At 44.5% G+C, this 15,067-nt stretch overlaps 2 protein-coding genes across 4 annotated transcripts in view; one reads left to right on the top strand and one right to left on the bottom strand.

Moving 5' to 3' along the window:
- Nucleotides 1-2,612, top strand: part of PFKP (phosphofructokinase, platelet) — a gene marked incomplete at its 5' end in the record, with an annotated part of 53,811 nt that extends 51,199 nt beyond the window's left edge. For all 3 annotated transcript variants that reach the window (XM_084253295.1, XM_084253294.1, XM_084253293.1), the window contains 4 exons: nucleotides 154-265; nucleotides 1,206-1,311; nucleotides 1,913-2,012; nucleotides 2,281-2,612. In XM_084253295.1, coding sequence (XP_084109421.1) covers nucleotides 154-265; nucleotides 1,206-1,311; nucleotides 1,913-2,012; nucleotides 2,281-2,425 — 463 coding nt within the window. In that variant the 3' untranslated portion in view covers nucleotides 2,426-2,612. The remainder of the gene's footprint in view (nucleotides 1-153; nucleotides 266-1,205; nucleotides 1,312-1,912; nucleotides 2,013-2,280) is intronic.
- Nucleotides 2,613-3,707: 1,095 nt separating this feature from the next.
- Nucleotides 3,708-15,067, bottom strand: part of PITRM1 (pitrilysin metallopeptidase 1) — a gene marked incomplete at both ends in the record, with an annotated part of 28,196 nt that continues 16,836 nt past the window's right edge. Inside the window, 13 exons of the mRNA XM_084253031.1 lie at nucleotides 3,708-3,801; nucleotides 3,893-3,995; nucleotides 4,437-4,582; nucleotides 5,464-5,589; nucleotides 6,684-6,796; nucleotides 7,435-7,506; nucleotides 8,136-8,256; nucleotides 9,130-9,230; nucleotides 9,529-9,694; nucleotides 9,929-10,005; nucleotides 10,124-10,244; nucleotides 11,805-11,937; nucleotides 14,458-14,574. Coding sequence (XP_084109157.1) covers nucleotides 3,708-3,801; nucleotides 3,893-3,995; nucleotides 4,437-4,582; nucleotides 5,464-5,589; nucleotides 6,684-6,796; nucleotides 7,435-7,506; nucleotides 8,136-8,256; nucleotides 9,130-9,230; nucleotides 9,529-9,694; nucleotides 9,929-10,005; nucleotides 10,124-10,244; nucleotides 11,805-11,937; nucleotides 14,458-14,574 — 1,490 coding nt within the window. The remainder of the gene's footprint in view (nucleotides 3,802-3,892; nucleotides 3,996-4,436; nucleotides 4,583-5,463; nucleotides 5,590-6,683; nucleotides 6,797-7,434; nucleotides 7,507-8,135; nucleotides 8,257-9,129; nucleotides 9,231-9,528; nucleotides 9,695-9,928; nucleotides 10,006-10,123; nucleotides 10,245-11,804; nucleotides 11,938-14,457; nucleotides 14,575-15,067) is intronic.

Genomic DNA, 15,067 nt, shown 5'->3' with positions numbered 1-15,067 from the left:
CAGGGTCTTGGGCAGTCAAAGGGCTGGGGTGGTCAAGCTGGCACAGGTCACCAGTGCTCAGTGGGCCTCAAACTCCCAGCTACCTTTTGGGCCAGAAGCTCCTAAGTCCCTAACCCCTGCTCTGATTAACTTGGCCACTTCCAATCATTTCAGAAATGAAAGCTGCAGTGAAAACTACACCACTGATTTCATTTACCAACTCTACTCGGAAGAAGGCAAGGGCGTGTTCGATTGCAGAAAGAACGTGCTGGGCCACATGCAGCAGGTGGGGCCTCTCTGATGCCTGGATCCGGGGGGCACACCCCCGGAGAGGAAGGTGTTAGCCATGGACTGGTTTCAAACCAGTGTTTTGTTTTAACCATTTGGAAAGAAAAGTGTATTCATAAGCACATTCCCAGAAGATTTAAAAAAACATCTAGACTGTTACAGGACCATTTTAAAGTTAAACCAAAAATCAGTTTTGGGAGTTTTCTGTTTGCAATATTTGGGCAGATGGAACTTTTTAAGGAAAATCCTATCAACTTTTACAGAATTAGTGATGCCAGTTAACTATAAAAATTTATTCAAATTAAGTGCCCCATTAGATATTGGGCCATCATTAGTTAAATGGAAGGTCAAATATTTATTTGAGGTTTGCACAAAATCAGAATGATTTGGAATGATTTGGAAAGCATCTTGAGATGTTCTAATTTGTAAGGGTGCCTTAGATAACAAAGCTGGAGTTGCTTAGGATGACCAAGACTCTGCCTGCTCCTTCCCCTTTAACCTAGACCCCATTAATTCATTTCAGAAGGTCAGTGAATCTCCTGATGAAATGCAGGCATATGTGTATTTTTGTGAAAATGAGTCCTGAGTTCATATTTTTGAAGGAAATTATGAACCTCTTAACTCAAGGTTAGAGGATTCTAAGACAGTGCCAACTGCCAGTGGATTGGCCCCACGGATTAAAAGTTTCAAAGGCTAACCTCTGGTTACTGAAGTCACAGGGTTTGTGTTTGGTTAGTTCCAACTAGACACAAGACAGAAATACACACACACAAAAAAAAAAAAAAAAACCCCACAAAACCTAGCTTTACAAATTTGGTCTCTCAAAATTATGTGACTTTTGTTAAGTAACAATAACTTTAATTTCTAATTCACTTTTAGAAAGCAGCAGCCAGGAAGGTGGCATTGTGTATCTAACATTTCACATTAACCACCAACAGGGCGGAGCGCCTTCTCCATTTGATAGGAACTTTGGAACCAAAATTTCTGCTAGAGCCATGCAGTGGATCACTGAGAAACTGAAGACATCTCAGGGAAAAGGTATGGGTGACAGCAGGGGTGAGGCGGCGTTAATGTTGAGACAGGCTGGCAGATGAGAAAACTCTTTTTTGAGTTTTCTGTGTTAATTTCTGTTTTTCTGTTTTTCCTTCTTGGTTATATATTTTCTTTTTTCCAATTCATCTATGAGTACTCATCTCATTAACTCTCAGCCTTTTTTCCTACAATTTAAGCCAATTTTCCTATTCTGGTATTTAGTGAAGTAGTCACTCACCATCAACTGTTCCATCACCCGCATCACCACCAGGACTAGTGTGGGCGGAGGGAGGCCAGGCACCACCCTGGTGCGCATGCACCATGGCCTCTCTCCTTCCAGTCCTGATCCTGAAGGAAGCAGCAATAGCTGGGGAGCACCAGTTCTTGGGTGTCCCTCACCACCTCTCTTGGCCCCCAGCAGAGCTGGGGAACTCTAGCTTCCACCCAGGCAGGTTCCAAGAAACCCCGATTCTTCCTCCCACAGGGCCCTACACCCTCATGTCAGTGAGCGAGCCTTCCTTTCCCCTCACCGTTTCTTCCTCTGCTTATTATTTCATCTAACCTGTTCATACAACCAATTATCAGTTCTTAGATCATTTTCTTTATTTTATAGGAAAATTTGTAACAGATGATTCTATCTGTGTGCTGGGAATCAACAAAAGAAAAGTTCTTTTCCAACCCGTGGCAGAGCTAAAGAAAGAGACAGATTTTGAGTAAGTAAGCATAATATCTAAACCTCACTGCTGTCAAGAGTAAGTGCTAATCCTCGCTTCAGTTTCTGTATGTGACTCAGTTACATGTTTAAGAAAGCCAAGTTAGAAGATGCAAGACTCAGAAATAGGGCTTAATGTTTAGAAATGAAATGATCACCTAGACTTGATGGAAAAGCTACATAAAGCCCCTTCCTGTGTCTGGGCAGGCAGAGCATCTGCTGCATCCAGTGTGGTCTCAACCCTGCCTCCTCTTCCTCCTCTTCCACAGCCACAGAATCCCCAAAGAGCAGTGGTGGCTGAAACTGCGGCCGCTCATGAAAATATTGGCCAAGTACAAGGCCAGCTACGAAGTGTCTGACTCCGGTGAGCTGCTAGACGTGCACAGTGGCCACGAAGAGCATGCTGCCATCTAGATGCATGGGGCCCGCCTGTCCACCAGTGATGCTTCCCATTTCCCGTCTATCGCCCATTTTTGTAACAGTTAAGTTATTTATCGGGACTTTATGTGAGTACTGTTGACATTAATACTAATCACAGCATACCTGCCACCTGTACCCTTCGCCCGTGGATCCTTAAGAGACCCAAGAGTTTTCTGCTGGACCTTCCACCCCACGTCCTGCTTTAAATGTACACACCCAGTGGAATTAAACACTTGGCAAAACTCAGCACTCTCTTCAGTTTTCTAATTTTTAAATCTGAGGATCTGTGGGTCGCTACCAAAGGTGAATCTGCACATATTAGCAAACTGTTTTGCACACAGCAGACATCATTTTGAAGGGAGACAGGCTCCCTGAAATTGCCTTGCTCTGGGAGAGGTGACCCAAATCCACCTCTTGTCTGCTTCTCAAGGGACACCAGGTGTATTATTAGAAACAGAACTCACGTGTGCTTTAAGAACAAGGTAAGCTCAAACACTGGATTCCAAGGCTACCAACATCTCCTCCACATCAGCCCCACCTTTAGGGTGACCTTTTGGAGTCCCTCGGGGCTGTGGCCTGAGATGAGAAAGGTAACAGCTTGTAAACCAGAAATGGTGGAGACAGGCATTCTATCGAGAGGATGACAACTGAATTAAGTCCCTTCAAGCACTGAGAAACAAATGATAAAGGAGAGCAAGCACGGAGATGTTCCCTTTCTATCTGAAAAATGTCATTAAGGGATGAGAGAGGGCCCCCTCTCTACAGACCTGGTAGGAAAAGCTTCAGTTAACACTCACTCATAGGTACCGAGTTCTCTCTGGTCTGTCAGGCTGGCTGGCATATTTGTGTTAGTTTTCTGACAGGCCTTCCTGTAACCAGTTTTTTATAAACCAAAGCAGATATTGGGATACCTTGGTTTGTTCATTTCATTCGTTTTTAAATAAAGGTCCCAAGAACTACTTTAGGAAAATGTCATTTAAAATGACTAAAGCACAGTAGATTACAGTTGCTTTTTATTTTTAAAATAAATAATCTAGGGTTAGTAAGGTAAAATAAGCATTTATATCATTAGAAGTCTTTAAAATTATAATTTGTACACCTCTGGCACTTAATGCATGATTACTTAGACTGTCTGGTTATTTAAACTGTAGAAGGATTTTGGTCTCACTTGCTAGGGTGATACCTTTGGTGAAATAATATTTATGATCAAGATTTAGGGGGAATGAAAACACAGTTAAGTTTCCTGACTTCACAAATTGAACTGCGCTCAGACTTGTTATCTTATTATCCATGATGGGTCCTTGGCAAGTTTTGCATTCTCTGGTCCAAGGATAGCCAATCCGTGTGTGCTCTTCCCAACACCAAGGTACCTGAAAGGAAGGAGGCGCTCAGGACTGTCTCCTACATGGGGAACCAAAAAAGTCCAAGCAGGCTCTGAACACTTGCAAGGGCCTTACTCACTTGTTGCTCACGTTGAGAAGACCTTTGTGGCAGACGGCAAAGAGCTGTTCCCGGTGGGCCTGCTTCATCTCGTCTGAGAGGCCATACAGGAAGTGGTCCATCCCTGGAAGGGAACACAGGTGCTGACCCTGTGTGTGGTCACCTTACTGACACATTTCCACCAAACATCAAACCATGATCTTCAGCTTCCCTGGAGCTTCTCCCCTTTGGGGGTGAGGATGAGGACAAATGAGATTTCATACCAGGACTATCTCCTCGCTGGGACAGCCACACTGTCCAGAGCACTAAGCCTCCTACGTGGCAGCTCACTCAGCTCTGAAACAATGGATCCTCCTTTCAAGTGGCAAACACTGAGATGCTCTTGCCCAGGTACCAAGAAGCATGTGCTTAAGGCAGAGACATCTGCGTCAAGTAGGAAAGCCAAGTCCTGGAGGACTTGACTGAAACAGAGAGTTAAGGGGTAATAGGTGTATGGTCAGAACCCAGAGCTGAGAGTCCTGTCTGCTAACATCACCATCACAGAGCTGCTAGCTACTCCAAATACCTTTTTCTGAAGGGGCCACCGGGGCATCCACAGCAGAAAAAACAGACAACTTGGCTTCATCGATGTCCTGCTGGGAAAACCGTCCAGCCTTGGCCCAGTCCACAGCCTTTGCAAAGTATTGGAGCGTTTCTACTGAATGTGGATCCCTAAGAGACCCAAAGGGTTAAATAAATATTGGTCCATCAATGGGTGGAAAAGGAAATAGCAATCATGTACTGACTTCAACATTTTCTAGTCCTAAAATGATTATTTTAATGCTTAGTCTAAACAGCTCACTGACAAAAATCGATACTCTGGGAAATTTAAATCTAACGCAGATCTGTCCAATCTGTCACCTCTATTTGGAGACAAGGTCTGTCCACCTGATTCTGCCATCAGAAATGCAACTTTCTGATTCACTAGGAAAAGTGAGATAGAGGAAAATCTAATTGAATGGAAGCAAATTTATGCAGAAAAGCTAAGTAGATCAAACACTGTTTCATAAGGTATCACCCAGAACAGTCTAATAATCACCTATAACTGGGTCAGTTTGAGATCCTTCACTGTCTACACAGAGCTACAAGGCCCTCTGCTCAAACCCATGTACTGCTGAACATGCCATGTAGACAGTGATGGTGAGCTCACGTGTGACTTTTCTATCCCTCTCCAGAACCGCAGCTCCAAACACAAGTACACAGAGCCTGAAGTAGTTCTGGAGAAAGATGGAGCCGAGTCGAGGGTAGCAGGCAATTCCCCCGTCCCTTTGGGTGTTAAGTCTTCAGGCAGGGGACCCCCCACAAAAGAAAGGATTACCCTAAGTGAAAGGGCAATACTGCCTATTCAGTAGTTTCCAAACTCCAGAATTTACTTGAGACAAAATGTTTCCTTTCTATCCCACTGCTAAAACCTGGCAACCTCAAGGACATTGCTGGGAGTGGCTAAGTGCTGAGAAGTGGAAACTGTATTTCTACATTTCACTCCAAAGTGAAGACAGTGATGCCTGAATGAGCCAGTGACATTGTGTCTCCAACGCCAGAGAAAAACTCACCTATATGAGTAAAAAGTGAATATTCCATTATGACCGAGTTTAGCACCTCCACCATAAGCTCCACCTTTTTCTCGAATTTCTGTATGCAAGAACTTAGTAGTCATCAAACGTGCAAGGATCTTAAGGCTGAAATGAAATGTATGATTTAACGAAATGCAAGTTAAACACAAACATAGGTGATAGGGAAGTATATAATCTAAAAGTTGCCTAATGGATAATTAAGTGAAAACAAAAATAAAAATCAAGTTGTAACATATGAACGATAGTCTGATGTTTAAAAAATAAAACTGCAAAATGAGGAACAATTTTCAAAAGGTGGACTTGGATCAAGAGGAGAGGTGGTGCAGTGTGGACATGAACTTTCTTTGGACCTTCCTCACTCTATTGTTTGTCACAACACACATGAAGCATTTTTTTAAAAAAACCACATCACGGGAAAAATTATTCAAGAACTTCCCACGTATATAAATGTCTACTATGAATCCCATGATCCCATGACTTTGTAAGTGGTTAATAGCTGATGTCCTAGAAAAGGCTGGTTCTAGAAAATTTTTCCATCTGAAAGGGAGCAAGCTGGGCCACAACCACCATGTGTGGAGACATGGGCCTGCTGCTCTGAGCACTGGACCAGCTCCCACAACCCTTTCTGTAAGAAGAAACCGGCCAAATGATGGACTAAATGGGGGCAAGTATGAACTCAAACTTGTCATTCCTGAAGCTGGTGGGGAGGAAAAGCTGTTTGCACCGCAAACCCTGGGAGGGCGGCTCTGAGCAGGAGTGCCAAGCTGTGCAGGGGGCTCTGGCCGCACAGGTGCTGCAGGTTTACCTGCCATGTGCTTGTCCTTAGAAAGTTCTGTATTCCATATGGGACCCACTGTTGAAAAACCAACATATATAAAAGGGAAAAATCTAACTAGGGGGTAACTCCTGTTTTAAGTCCTTTTTTCTATTTGATGGTAGAAATATATTACTATATTCTTGACTATAGGCAGAGAGAGCACATTTCCTCACTATAGAAATAGGGAAATAAATCATTCACAGCATAGCTGACAACACGATTCCATTTTTTACATGGAACTTCCTTTTTCTTGAACCAACACTGACTCCATGGTTGGTCCAATTTCCACATGCTGCCACCAACACCCTCCCGCTCCCAGAACACAGGCTCCTAATTGGCCACTTCTGTCCCTATCTGTGAAATCCCCTGCCACCCCGCTCACCTGGCATGGTCCGGGTCTGTGTAAGGGGCAGTCCTAACACATTCAGCAACATAGTTCACAGGGAAGGGAAGCAGGAAATGCGTCTTCATTTGGCAAGGTTTGAAAGTGGGGTCCTGAGGAGTACAGGAGGGTCATTCAGCTGGGCTGTGCTGTGATGCAGCCCGGGGTGAGCACGGTTGCTCCCTGCTGTCCAAGTGTCCTACTTGCAGCTGTGTCTCGCATGTGAGAGTTAGAATGATGGACATGTTGCTCCACCCAGCTTTCCACTTTCAAACTAAAGGCAAATATTCCGACCTGGACGCAATGCTACAGAATGTATTCTGTTGAAAACTCCTTCTATGGCCAGCATTATGTAAGTAGTTGACCGTGACTACAGCTTTATGTTTCCCCACGGACAACTGTTAAAACTGCCATCCTTTGCTGGGTAATGTGACACCATAACCACCCTGGCTGAGTAGGAAGGGATTACACTGCCCAGCTGAAGGTGAACTAGTGTGAGTGGTTAGTTTTGTTAGATTGAAGCTAAGCTGCACAGTGAGAGATTCCTGGAGGGACACCTCTAATTAGTACCAGAAAGCCACTAGGCAAGCTGTCCACAGAAAAAGGATGCTAGTGGCCCCTCAATATTCAATGGAAAAAGGCGCCTGACTGGCAATCTACAAACAGGCTGCCCCCAGAAGACTTAGGGCCACTAGGTACTCAACAGGGGTCGGCACGGGCTCATCTGCAGAGACGGTGAGTGTTGACTTACCGTGATTAGCTTTCTTATGATTTGGGAGCCACTGATGTGTGTGCTTTCACCAGACCCATTAGGTGAAGGTTTCTGAAAATCAATCATTTCCAAGAGAGATTAGAGAAAAAAAAAAAAATCCCAAATGCATGTGAACTATGTAGGGTATATTCTAGAAAATTACCAGAGCAAAGCTGTTCTAAATAACACTGTTAGCATTTTAAACAAGGGGAGCTTCATGAGACTGTCAGATGGCAAGGAGCAGTGGCCTTCACAGGGCACCTGCAGAGACTGCCGGTCAACCTTGGGTCTGAGAACCGAAGCTTCCCCAATCCCTGCTGATGTACATGAACCCACATTCTAGTTAATCAGACTGATCAGATTAACTGATGCAACCCAGGTGTAACCAGATGGGTGACGGTCGGGTGTTACCCAACATATTTCTGCTTTTACCAGCATGTCCCAAACAGGCCTGTTTGGGAAAGAAGATTCAGCCACAAGATTCAAGCGATAACAGCATAGATGAAAATACCCAACCACCTGGTCTCAACTGGTTTCTTTACCTGGGTCGACAGGCCAGCTGCAGACCCCCTACACTGGGTTCCTCACCTGTGCAGTGGGGACATCAGCACCCACAGGATAGTTCAGGGAGTTAACATGGTGACATAAGACCTGGGACCTGGGAAATACCCTCCTGCCCCACCACCCCAGCACTACCTCACCTCTACCACATGGGGGCGCACAGGCTTCCGTTCCTTTTTACTCCGACCAATGCTTCTGATGAAGTTTTCTACAGCTTTCTCTGTCTGAGGCAGTTGCTGAGGAGTGGCATTCACTGAACATCTGTTTAAAAGTATATATGCAGAAAGTAATTTTAAAAAATGAAAGTTTTACTAAAACTACATTTTGTATAACACAAAAACAGACTTTTTCTATAGTGTTTTCAAAATGTTAAAGAGTAACTAAAATAAGGAAATAAGCCATTTCACATCTCTACAGTGCTTTAATTTATCAAAGTCTTCACATATTTCAATGTGTAACAGCTAATGAATAGTTATCAAGATGCATTTCACCTCCAAAGTCTGTTCTAAAGGGGCAAGGATGGATAATAAAGATGTTAAGCTCTGCCAACAGTGCCTTCAGGCTTAATTACCAGGAGGATAAATTCAAAATTACCGTCTAGAAGAGAAATCCTACTCTCAATATTTTTATATAACTTCCAAATTCTATAGAATCACAAATACTACTATCATATGAAAATTACTAGAACTAAACAGTAAATGAGGGTCTCCCCAGTGGCACAGCGGTTGAGCCCTGGGTTGCAAAGCTGCCCGCAGCTTCTGCAGCGCCGGTTCAATCCCTGGCTGCTCCCCGGCCACCAGAGGAGGGTCCCACATGGCGCGCAGACCTCTCCTGCCGCCCGCTGCTCCCCTCAGCAGTGTACTTCGGTCCTTCTGCCCATTCTGCTCCCCACTCTGGCTCTGGTGAATTCTCACCCTCCCGCACTTCTGACTGTACCCAGTGCTTGTATAAATAAATAAATAAATCTTAAAAAAAAAACAAACCAGTAAATGCACAATGTATAATACAATAGAAGATATACAGCAATAGTATATTGTTTCCCCTTCTGGCCCTAAACCCACTGTAATTAATAATAGTAGATACTATGAAATATTAACTACTCCAAGCGGTGCAGCAACTGCTCTGCATCCATACCTCATATTATCACAGTTTAATAAATGTTTCTTGATGCGCGGGAGCTTTTTCAGGATGGGTTTGATGTCTGTCATTTCCGCAATTCTCTTCATCAACCTCACCTAAGCCAGAGAAATTGACACATTGAGGTAGAACCCTCACTAGACTGAGGGAGAACCAGAAGACCCACCCCAAGTCCAGAAATATTCATCCCTGATACAAACAGCTACGGAACTGGTTGACACGATTCTGTTTGTGGACTGAGGGGCTGGAAAGGGAATGGTGAGTAAAAGTTTCCTCCCCAAGAAATTTGGTCAATTAGAGATAGTTTTCCTCAACTCTAACAACTCATTACCAGAGAACACTAACCCTGGAAGACCTGGCTAACCCATAATAACAAATGCTCCCTGTGCTCGTCACCTGATCCATCCCACCGAAGGTCTCCTTCAAATCTCCAGCAGGTGTCAGAGTTCTGCCCGCTCTGATGGACGCATAGAGATGCCCAGAGTCCGGGATCCCATTCGAAAGCTCTTGAGCAGCCATCTTCACCAACACTCTGAAGTGTTCCTCTTCTTCGAAGCATGGGCTGTAAGAAAGAAAAATAAAGCCTTACATGCCCACCCACTCTCCCTGCAGTATCATGGAAAATGTATTAAGTAAGTATAACTTTTCAGAAAATGTAAGCTTCAGGAATTTACAAGTTCAAAGGAACTACCAGTAAAATTAGGCTAAAAAAATCAACAACCAACGAATGAGTAAATTCTCCTTTCAGACTCCATCTCTGATACACCCCAGGATGTACATCTTTGCAAATAGTTACTTGTTAAATATTTCACTCCACAGATGCATCATGTCTGGCAGGTTTCTATCGAGGCAGAAAGATGAAAAAAGTACACCCTAAATCATGGAAAAAAAAAAAAAACACAAAGGAGATTAATTTGATGTAAACTGAAAAGAAAAAGATACTGGTGAAACAAACATTGGGGCACGACTTCGATGTACAAATAGACGTTACCTGCTCATAGGAGTCCAGGTGTGAGTCATCAGGGAGCACGAGGGGGGACACAGTCATGCCTCCTGTCTTCAGCTCGATCTGCTGCGCTTGTTCCCTGTAGTTGAGAATCCCGCAGCCTAGCCTGTGGATGGAAAGATCCCCATATGACCAGCGCCACCTCTGCTGCAACAAGCCAAAAGCCACTGCCCTCACAAGCCTCTTACGCTTCATCACACAGCATGATGTGTGTCTGCATTCCCTCACGTGGTCCCCCTTCTCTGCCCGGGTGGGAGCTAACCCAGCAGAATCTAATGCACCAGATGCTCAACTACTGTCCAGAACTGCAAATACATTGAATGCTTTCCCAGTCCTAAGCTGTGAAATGTTTGAGTTCCCCATTATTTTTTTCCTCTACAATATGCTGACACATATTTCATCTACTCAAATTTTAGTATTCTTAAAGAATAAATAAAAAGAGTATGCTTTTTTAGTTTAAGATTTTTTTTCACAAAAAAAATAAATAAATAAAACAAAAAACAGGCCCCCTTAGTATGGATGATTTTGGAAAAACACATTCTAACTGCTGCTCCTCCAAGAAATTTAAGCCACGGCACCAACTTTGAGGTGTCTTCTAAAGCTATGGGAGCCACAGAAGGCCAAGCAGTTGAAGCAATAGTTAAAAGAAAGGGCAGGACCACCCACAAAATTAAAGAGGTTTTCATATGCTCAGAATCTCAGCCAGGGAGGAAGGGCCCCATACCCACTAGCTGCTTCTACACGAAATCTCCACTCACTTTTGGCAGCTGGGTAGTCCTCCCTGCACCCACAGGGAATCTTTTCCTCCAACTTTCTGGAATGTAGGGAAGGAAAACCTAAGCTCTGACTATCTTCCCCAAGTCAGCCGCCTAGGCCTGGGACTGAGCAGAGGAACACGGAGATGCAGCTGTCTGTGTCCAGACATTTGCTTATTGAGGAGTAACAGGAATCACAAAATTAGCTCAAAGGGGCCTCCCTGGTGGCACAGCAGGTTGAGCGCAGCACTGTGAAGCTGTCCGCAGCCTCTGCAGTGCAGGCTGGATTCCCGGCCAGCCAGGGGGATTCCCACATGGTGAAGCAGACCTCTCCTGTCGCACCCGCTGCTCTCCTCAGCAGTGTATTTTGTCAGCCTGCCTGTTCTGCTTCCCGCTCTGTCTCTGGTGAACCCTCTCACCCTCCCCACATCTCTGGCCTGTACCCCAGCTATTGCATAAATAAAAAATTAATCTTAAAAAAAAAAATTAGCTCAAAAGAAGGGGTCCATGGCACAACCTCAAGGTAATCCCAGGCCTCCATGCCATATTTATTTCATCACTTACATTTTCTGATTAAAAAAAAATCACTTTTCATAATCTTATAAAGAACTTAATTGTTGAGAATCATGTATCTGTAACGATTTCTTTATACTCTGGATTCATATATATGCAATATATTTTAGTAAGAAAATTACTTTTCCTAAGAAAAACTGTGAACAAATATACTAGGTAAGTATTAACTGTTGTATACTGTAGCAGCAATACAAGTTTTGAAAGAACAAGTCATTGAAAAGTGACTACTGGTGCATTAAATCACAAATAACCACAAGCCCCAAAAATCCCTATTAGTGAAATACACAAAGACAAGGTGTCCTATAAATGTGGGTGTCTTTGCCTCGCACAAGGCTTACTTGGTGAGGACGCTACAGAAGAGCGGCACATAGGGCCTGAGTTCCTCGGGCAGGGAGTTCAGGCTGGAGAAGGCGCGGAAGTACACCATGCCGTTGGTGGGCTGGGCACAGTACTGGACGGGGGTTTCTGCAGCTGGAGAAATAAAAGGGCTTAAGTTATTTTCATTATGAGAAAATTTTAGTCCTTTAATCCCCTTTTAATATTTGAAAACTAATGCCAATACTTCTCAAAGGTAGAGACTGAAAATTTAATACTATCCATTTGCTCTAATTTACACAGATTTCCCACTACACTTTCATCATGGTAAAAACAGAAACAGTCTTTAACAAGAAAATGAAGAAAATTTGCTTTTAGAGCAAAACATACAATAATGTTCGGTATTCAGATCAACCCAGCCTTCAAGATGTTCCTCACCCATCTTTTTTCTACCCTCATGACCTTCACTCAGACACTGCCTTTCATGAGAACAGATCCTTACAGATAACCAAGCTACATCTGACCCACTCTTTCGCCAAAGTCACTCATTCCCAAACTAGTCCGGCTCCCCTTTGAGGTCCCATGGCCCACCATGCAGCCTATTTGTACATACGTCTATTTGTACATCGAAGTCGTGCCCCAAGGTTTGTTTCACCTACCAGGCAGGTGCTATTGTCCATCTTATATCTCTCACCCACGGCCCTAAGCTGGTGGAGGAACTAAGCCCTGACTGATGAGTTACTAGTGCTTTTAATCAACAGCAACAGGCTTCACCAACAAACCACAATTAAGGGGGGTCAAAAAGGGCAGGGAAGACCTCCCCTGGTGGCGCAGAAGGCTGAGCACTGCGCTGTGAAGCTGTCTGCGGCCTCTGCAGCGCCGGTTCGATCCCAGCCAGCCGGCAAGGGTTCCACGTGGCGCTGCAGACCTCTCCTGTCTCGCCCACTGCTCCCCTCAGCAGTGTATTTTGTCAGTCTGCCTGTTCTGTTCCCCACTCTGTCTCTGGTGAACCCTCTCACCCTCCTGCGCATCTGGCCTGTACTCCGGTTCTTATATAAATAAATAAATCTTTAAAAAAGGGGGAGAGCAGGGATATTAACTCTACTTTCTAGAAAAGATTTTGTTTACATGTGCTTATACCAACATAAATCATGTGACAAACGGGATAAGCACTGTTAAAAATGCAAGGTAAGCTAGAGATGTAGCACAGAAATCAAAGTGACGCTCAAGTGCATTTCTGTGGCAAGTCACTAGCCCACTCATTTTTTTATACAATCGAAGGGTTCAAGTGAGTGCTGCACTGCTACCAGAAACTCCAGCAGAGTTAAGTTCAGGCCCACCAGGAAAGCCAACAAAATGTCAGCACCTGACAGGTAATTTGATTCCAGATAGCATGTGTCTCATTTGCTTTGTAGAACCTAATTTGAGTCTTGTTTCTAAGTTGCATGATGGGACTTCGGGTAAAAAGTAAGCAGTTGACTCAACTTCTTGTTGGTAACGATGAAAGAACACCTATTCACCCCTTCCTCACCAGGGACTACTAAGATCAGCAACATCTTGTTCCCTCCTGATGGAAGGGTAGGAGAGAAACAGGAAAGCCATTTCCTGATTAACAAAGAAGACCCCACACTCCAGCTTTCTGCCTGAAAATTCCTGTCAGTCGAAGTTTCAGATGTCTTAAGTTCAGGAGCCCACTCCCCTGCTTGATTCTTTAAATTTCTCTCTGCCCTATGCCTGGCAGAATCACACCCAGGGGGCGCCGACCCTTGTTGTGAATCTGGAATGGATTTCTAGTCATGAACACTTTCTTGATGCTATTTCAGTCTGGGGACTTCTAAACTGACAGCTTCCAACCAGAAGCCAGAGTGAAATCAGGCACCTTCAACAACTTGAAGCAGCGGCACAGCCCCATCCCAGAAGGAACTCTAGGATGAGACTGGAGATGGTACAGAGCCATACCTCCCTCCACTCTCCACAACCCGCCCCTCCTACATGATGCACACCCCTCTCCTCATCCTGTCACCTCTTCTAGTCTGAGGCTGAGCACAAGAGCAAGTCTGGGCCAAGGGCTCAGAGAAGACCTGGATTTGTGAAGACCTGCACTTAAAACAGCCACAGGCTTCTAGAAGCAACAAACCCCAGTGCCCTTTAACTCCACTGGCAGAAAACAAACACTACTAGGCCTGGCCATAGAAGTCTATCATCATTCAACGTTAACAGACATCTATAAGGGCCTCCCTGGTTGTGCAGCGGTTGAGCGCTGGGTTGCAAAGCTGCCCGCAGCCTCTGCAGCGCCAGTTTCATCCCCGGCTGCTCCCCGGCCACCAGAGGAGGGTCCCACATGGCGCGCAGACTTCTCCTGCCGCCCGCTGCTTCCCTCAGCAGTGTACTTGGGTCCTTCTGCCTATTCTGCTCCCCGCTCTGTCTCTGGTGAATTCTCTCACCCTCCCGCGCTTCTGACTGTACCCAGTGCATGTATAAATAAATAAATCTTAAAAAAAAAAAAAAAAAAACAGACATCTATAAGAAACCTGAATAGCAAAGTAGAATATAAAATTATAGGGGTACTCCCAAGCTTTAAGGAAAACAGTCACTATGTGACTCTACTTTCATGGGTACAGAAACCCTCACTGACGAGTCTGAGCAGCCATGAACACGTCGGTGCAGAGTATTTACCTGCCAAGGCCACCTCCAAGTCTGTGAATAAAAGGGTGGGCGAGATGTCTGACACCTTCAATGCTGGCAGACAAGAGGCATCCTGAGGTTTACTCTGCTCAGTCTGCAATTTTAAACCTAAAAAAAAGGGGGGGATAAATGAATGTTCAGGATAATAATTAAAAGGTCCTCTCTATGCAATTTGTCCTCTCCCTTTGTGAGACCTTACATCAAGACTGGACACCCCACACCACACTGGGACCCCATCAGCACCACAGTTTGCAGGCATCTGCCATGGCCAAGTCAGCTAAATCACAGGCTCATAACCTGCTCAGCACGGGGCCTTTCTAATTCTCATCCCAGCTTCCTAAAAAGCAACTCTGCTGGGGGGCAAAGGTTTGCTCAGTTTCTTCTCCACTCACTTCCCCAAATTTTATAGTAGATAAACTGGCTTTCAAAGGTTCAAAACATTTCTATCTGAACTGACATTTAATGACTTTTGTGCTTATTTATTCATATTTCATTTTCCTGATCTCAGCAAAACAGTTGTGTGAAGACATAAATTTTACAAAGTATAGAAATGCTTCAAACTACATGTCCTTGGCCTGCTCATGGGTTGATCTGATCAGAG

The sequence above is a fragment of the Talpa europaea genome (genome assembly GCF_964194135.1).
Source record: "Talpa europaea genome assembly, chromosome: 14".
NCBI classification, from domain to species: Eukaryota; Metazoa; Chordata; class Mammalia; order Eulipotyphla; family Talpidae; genus Talpa; species Talpa europaea.
This window is presented reverse-complemented; position numbering and strand designations above follow the sequence as displayed.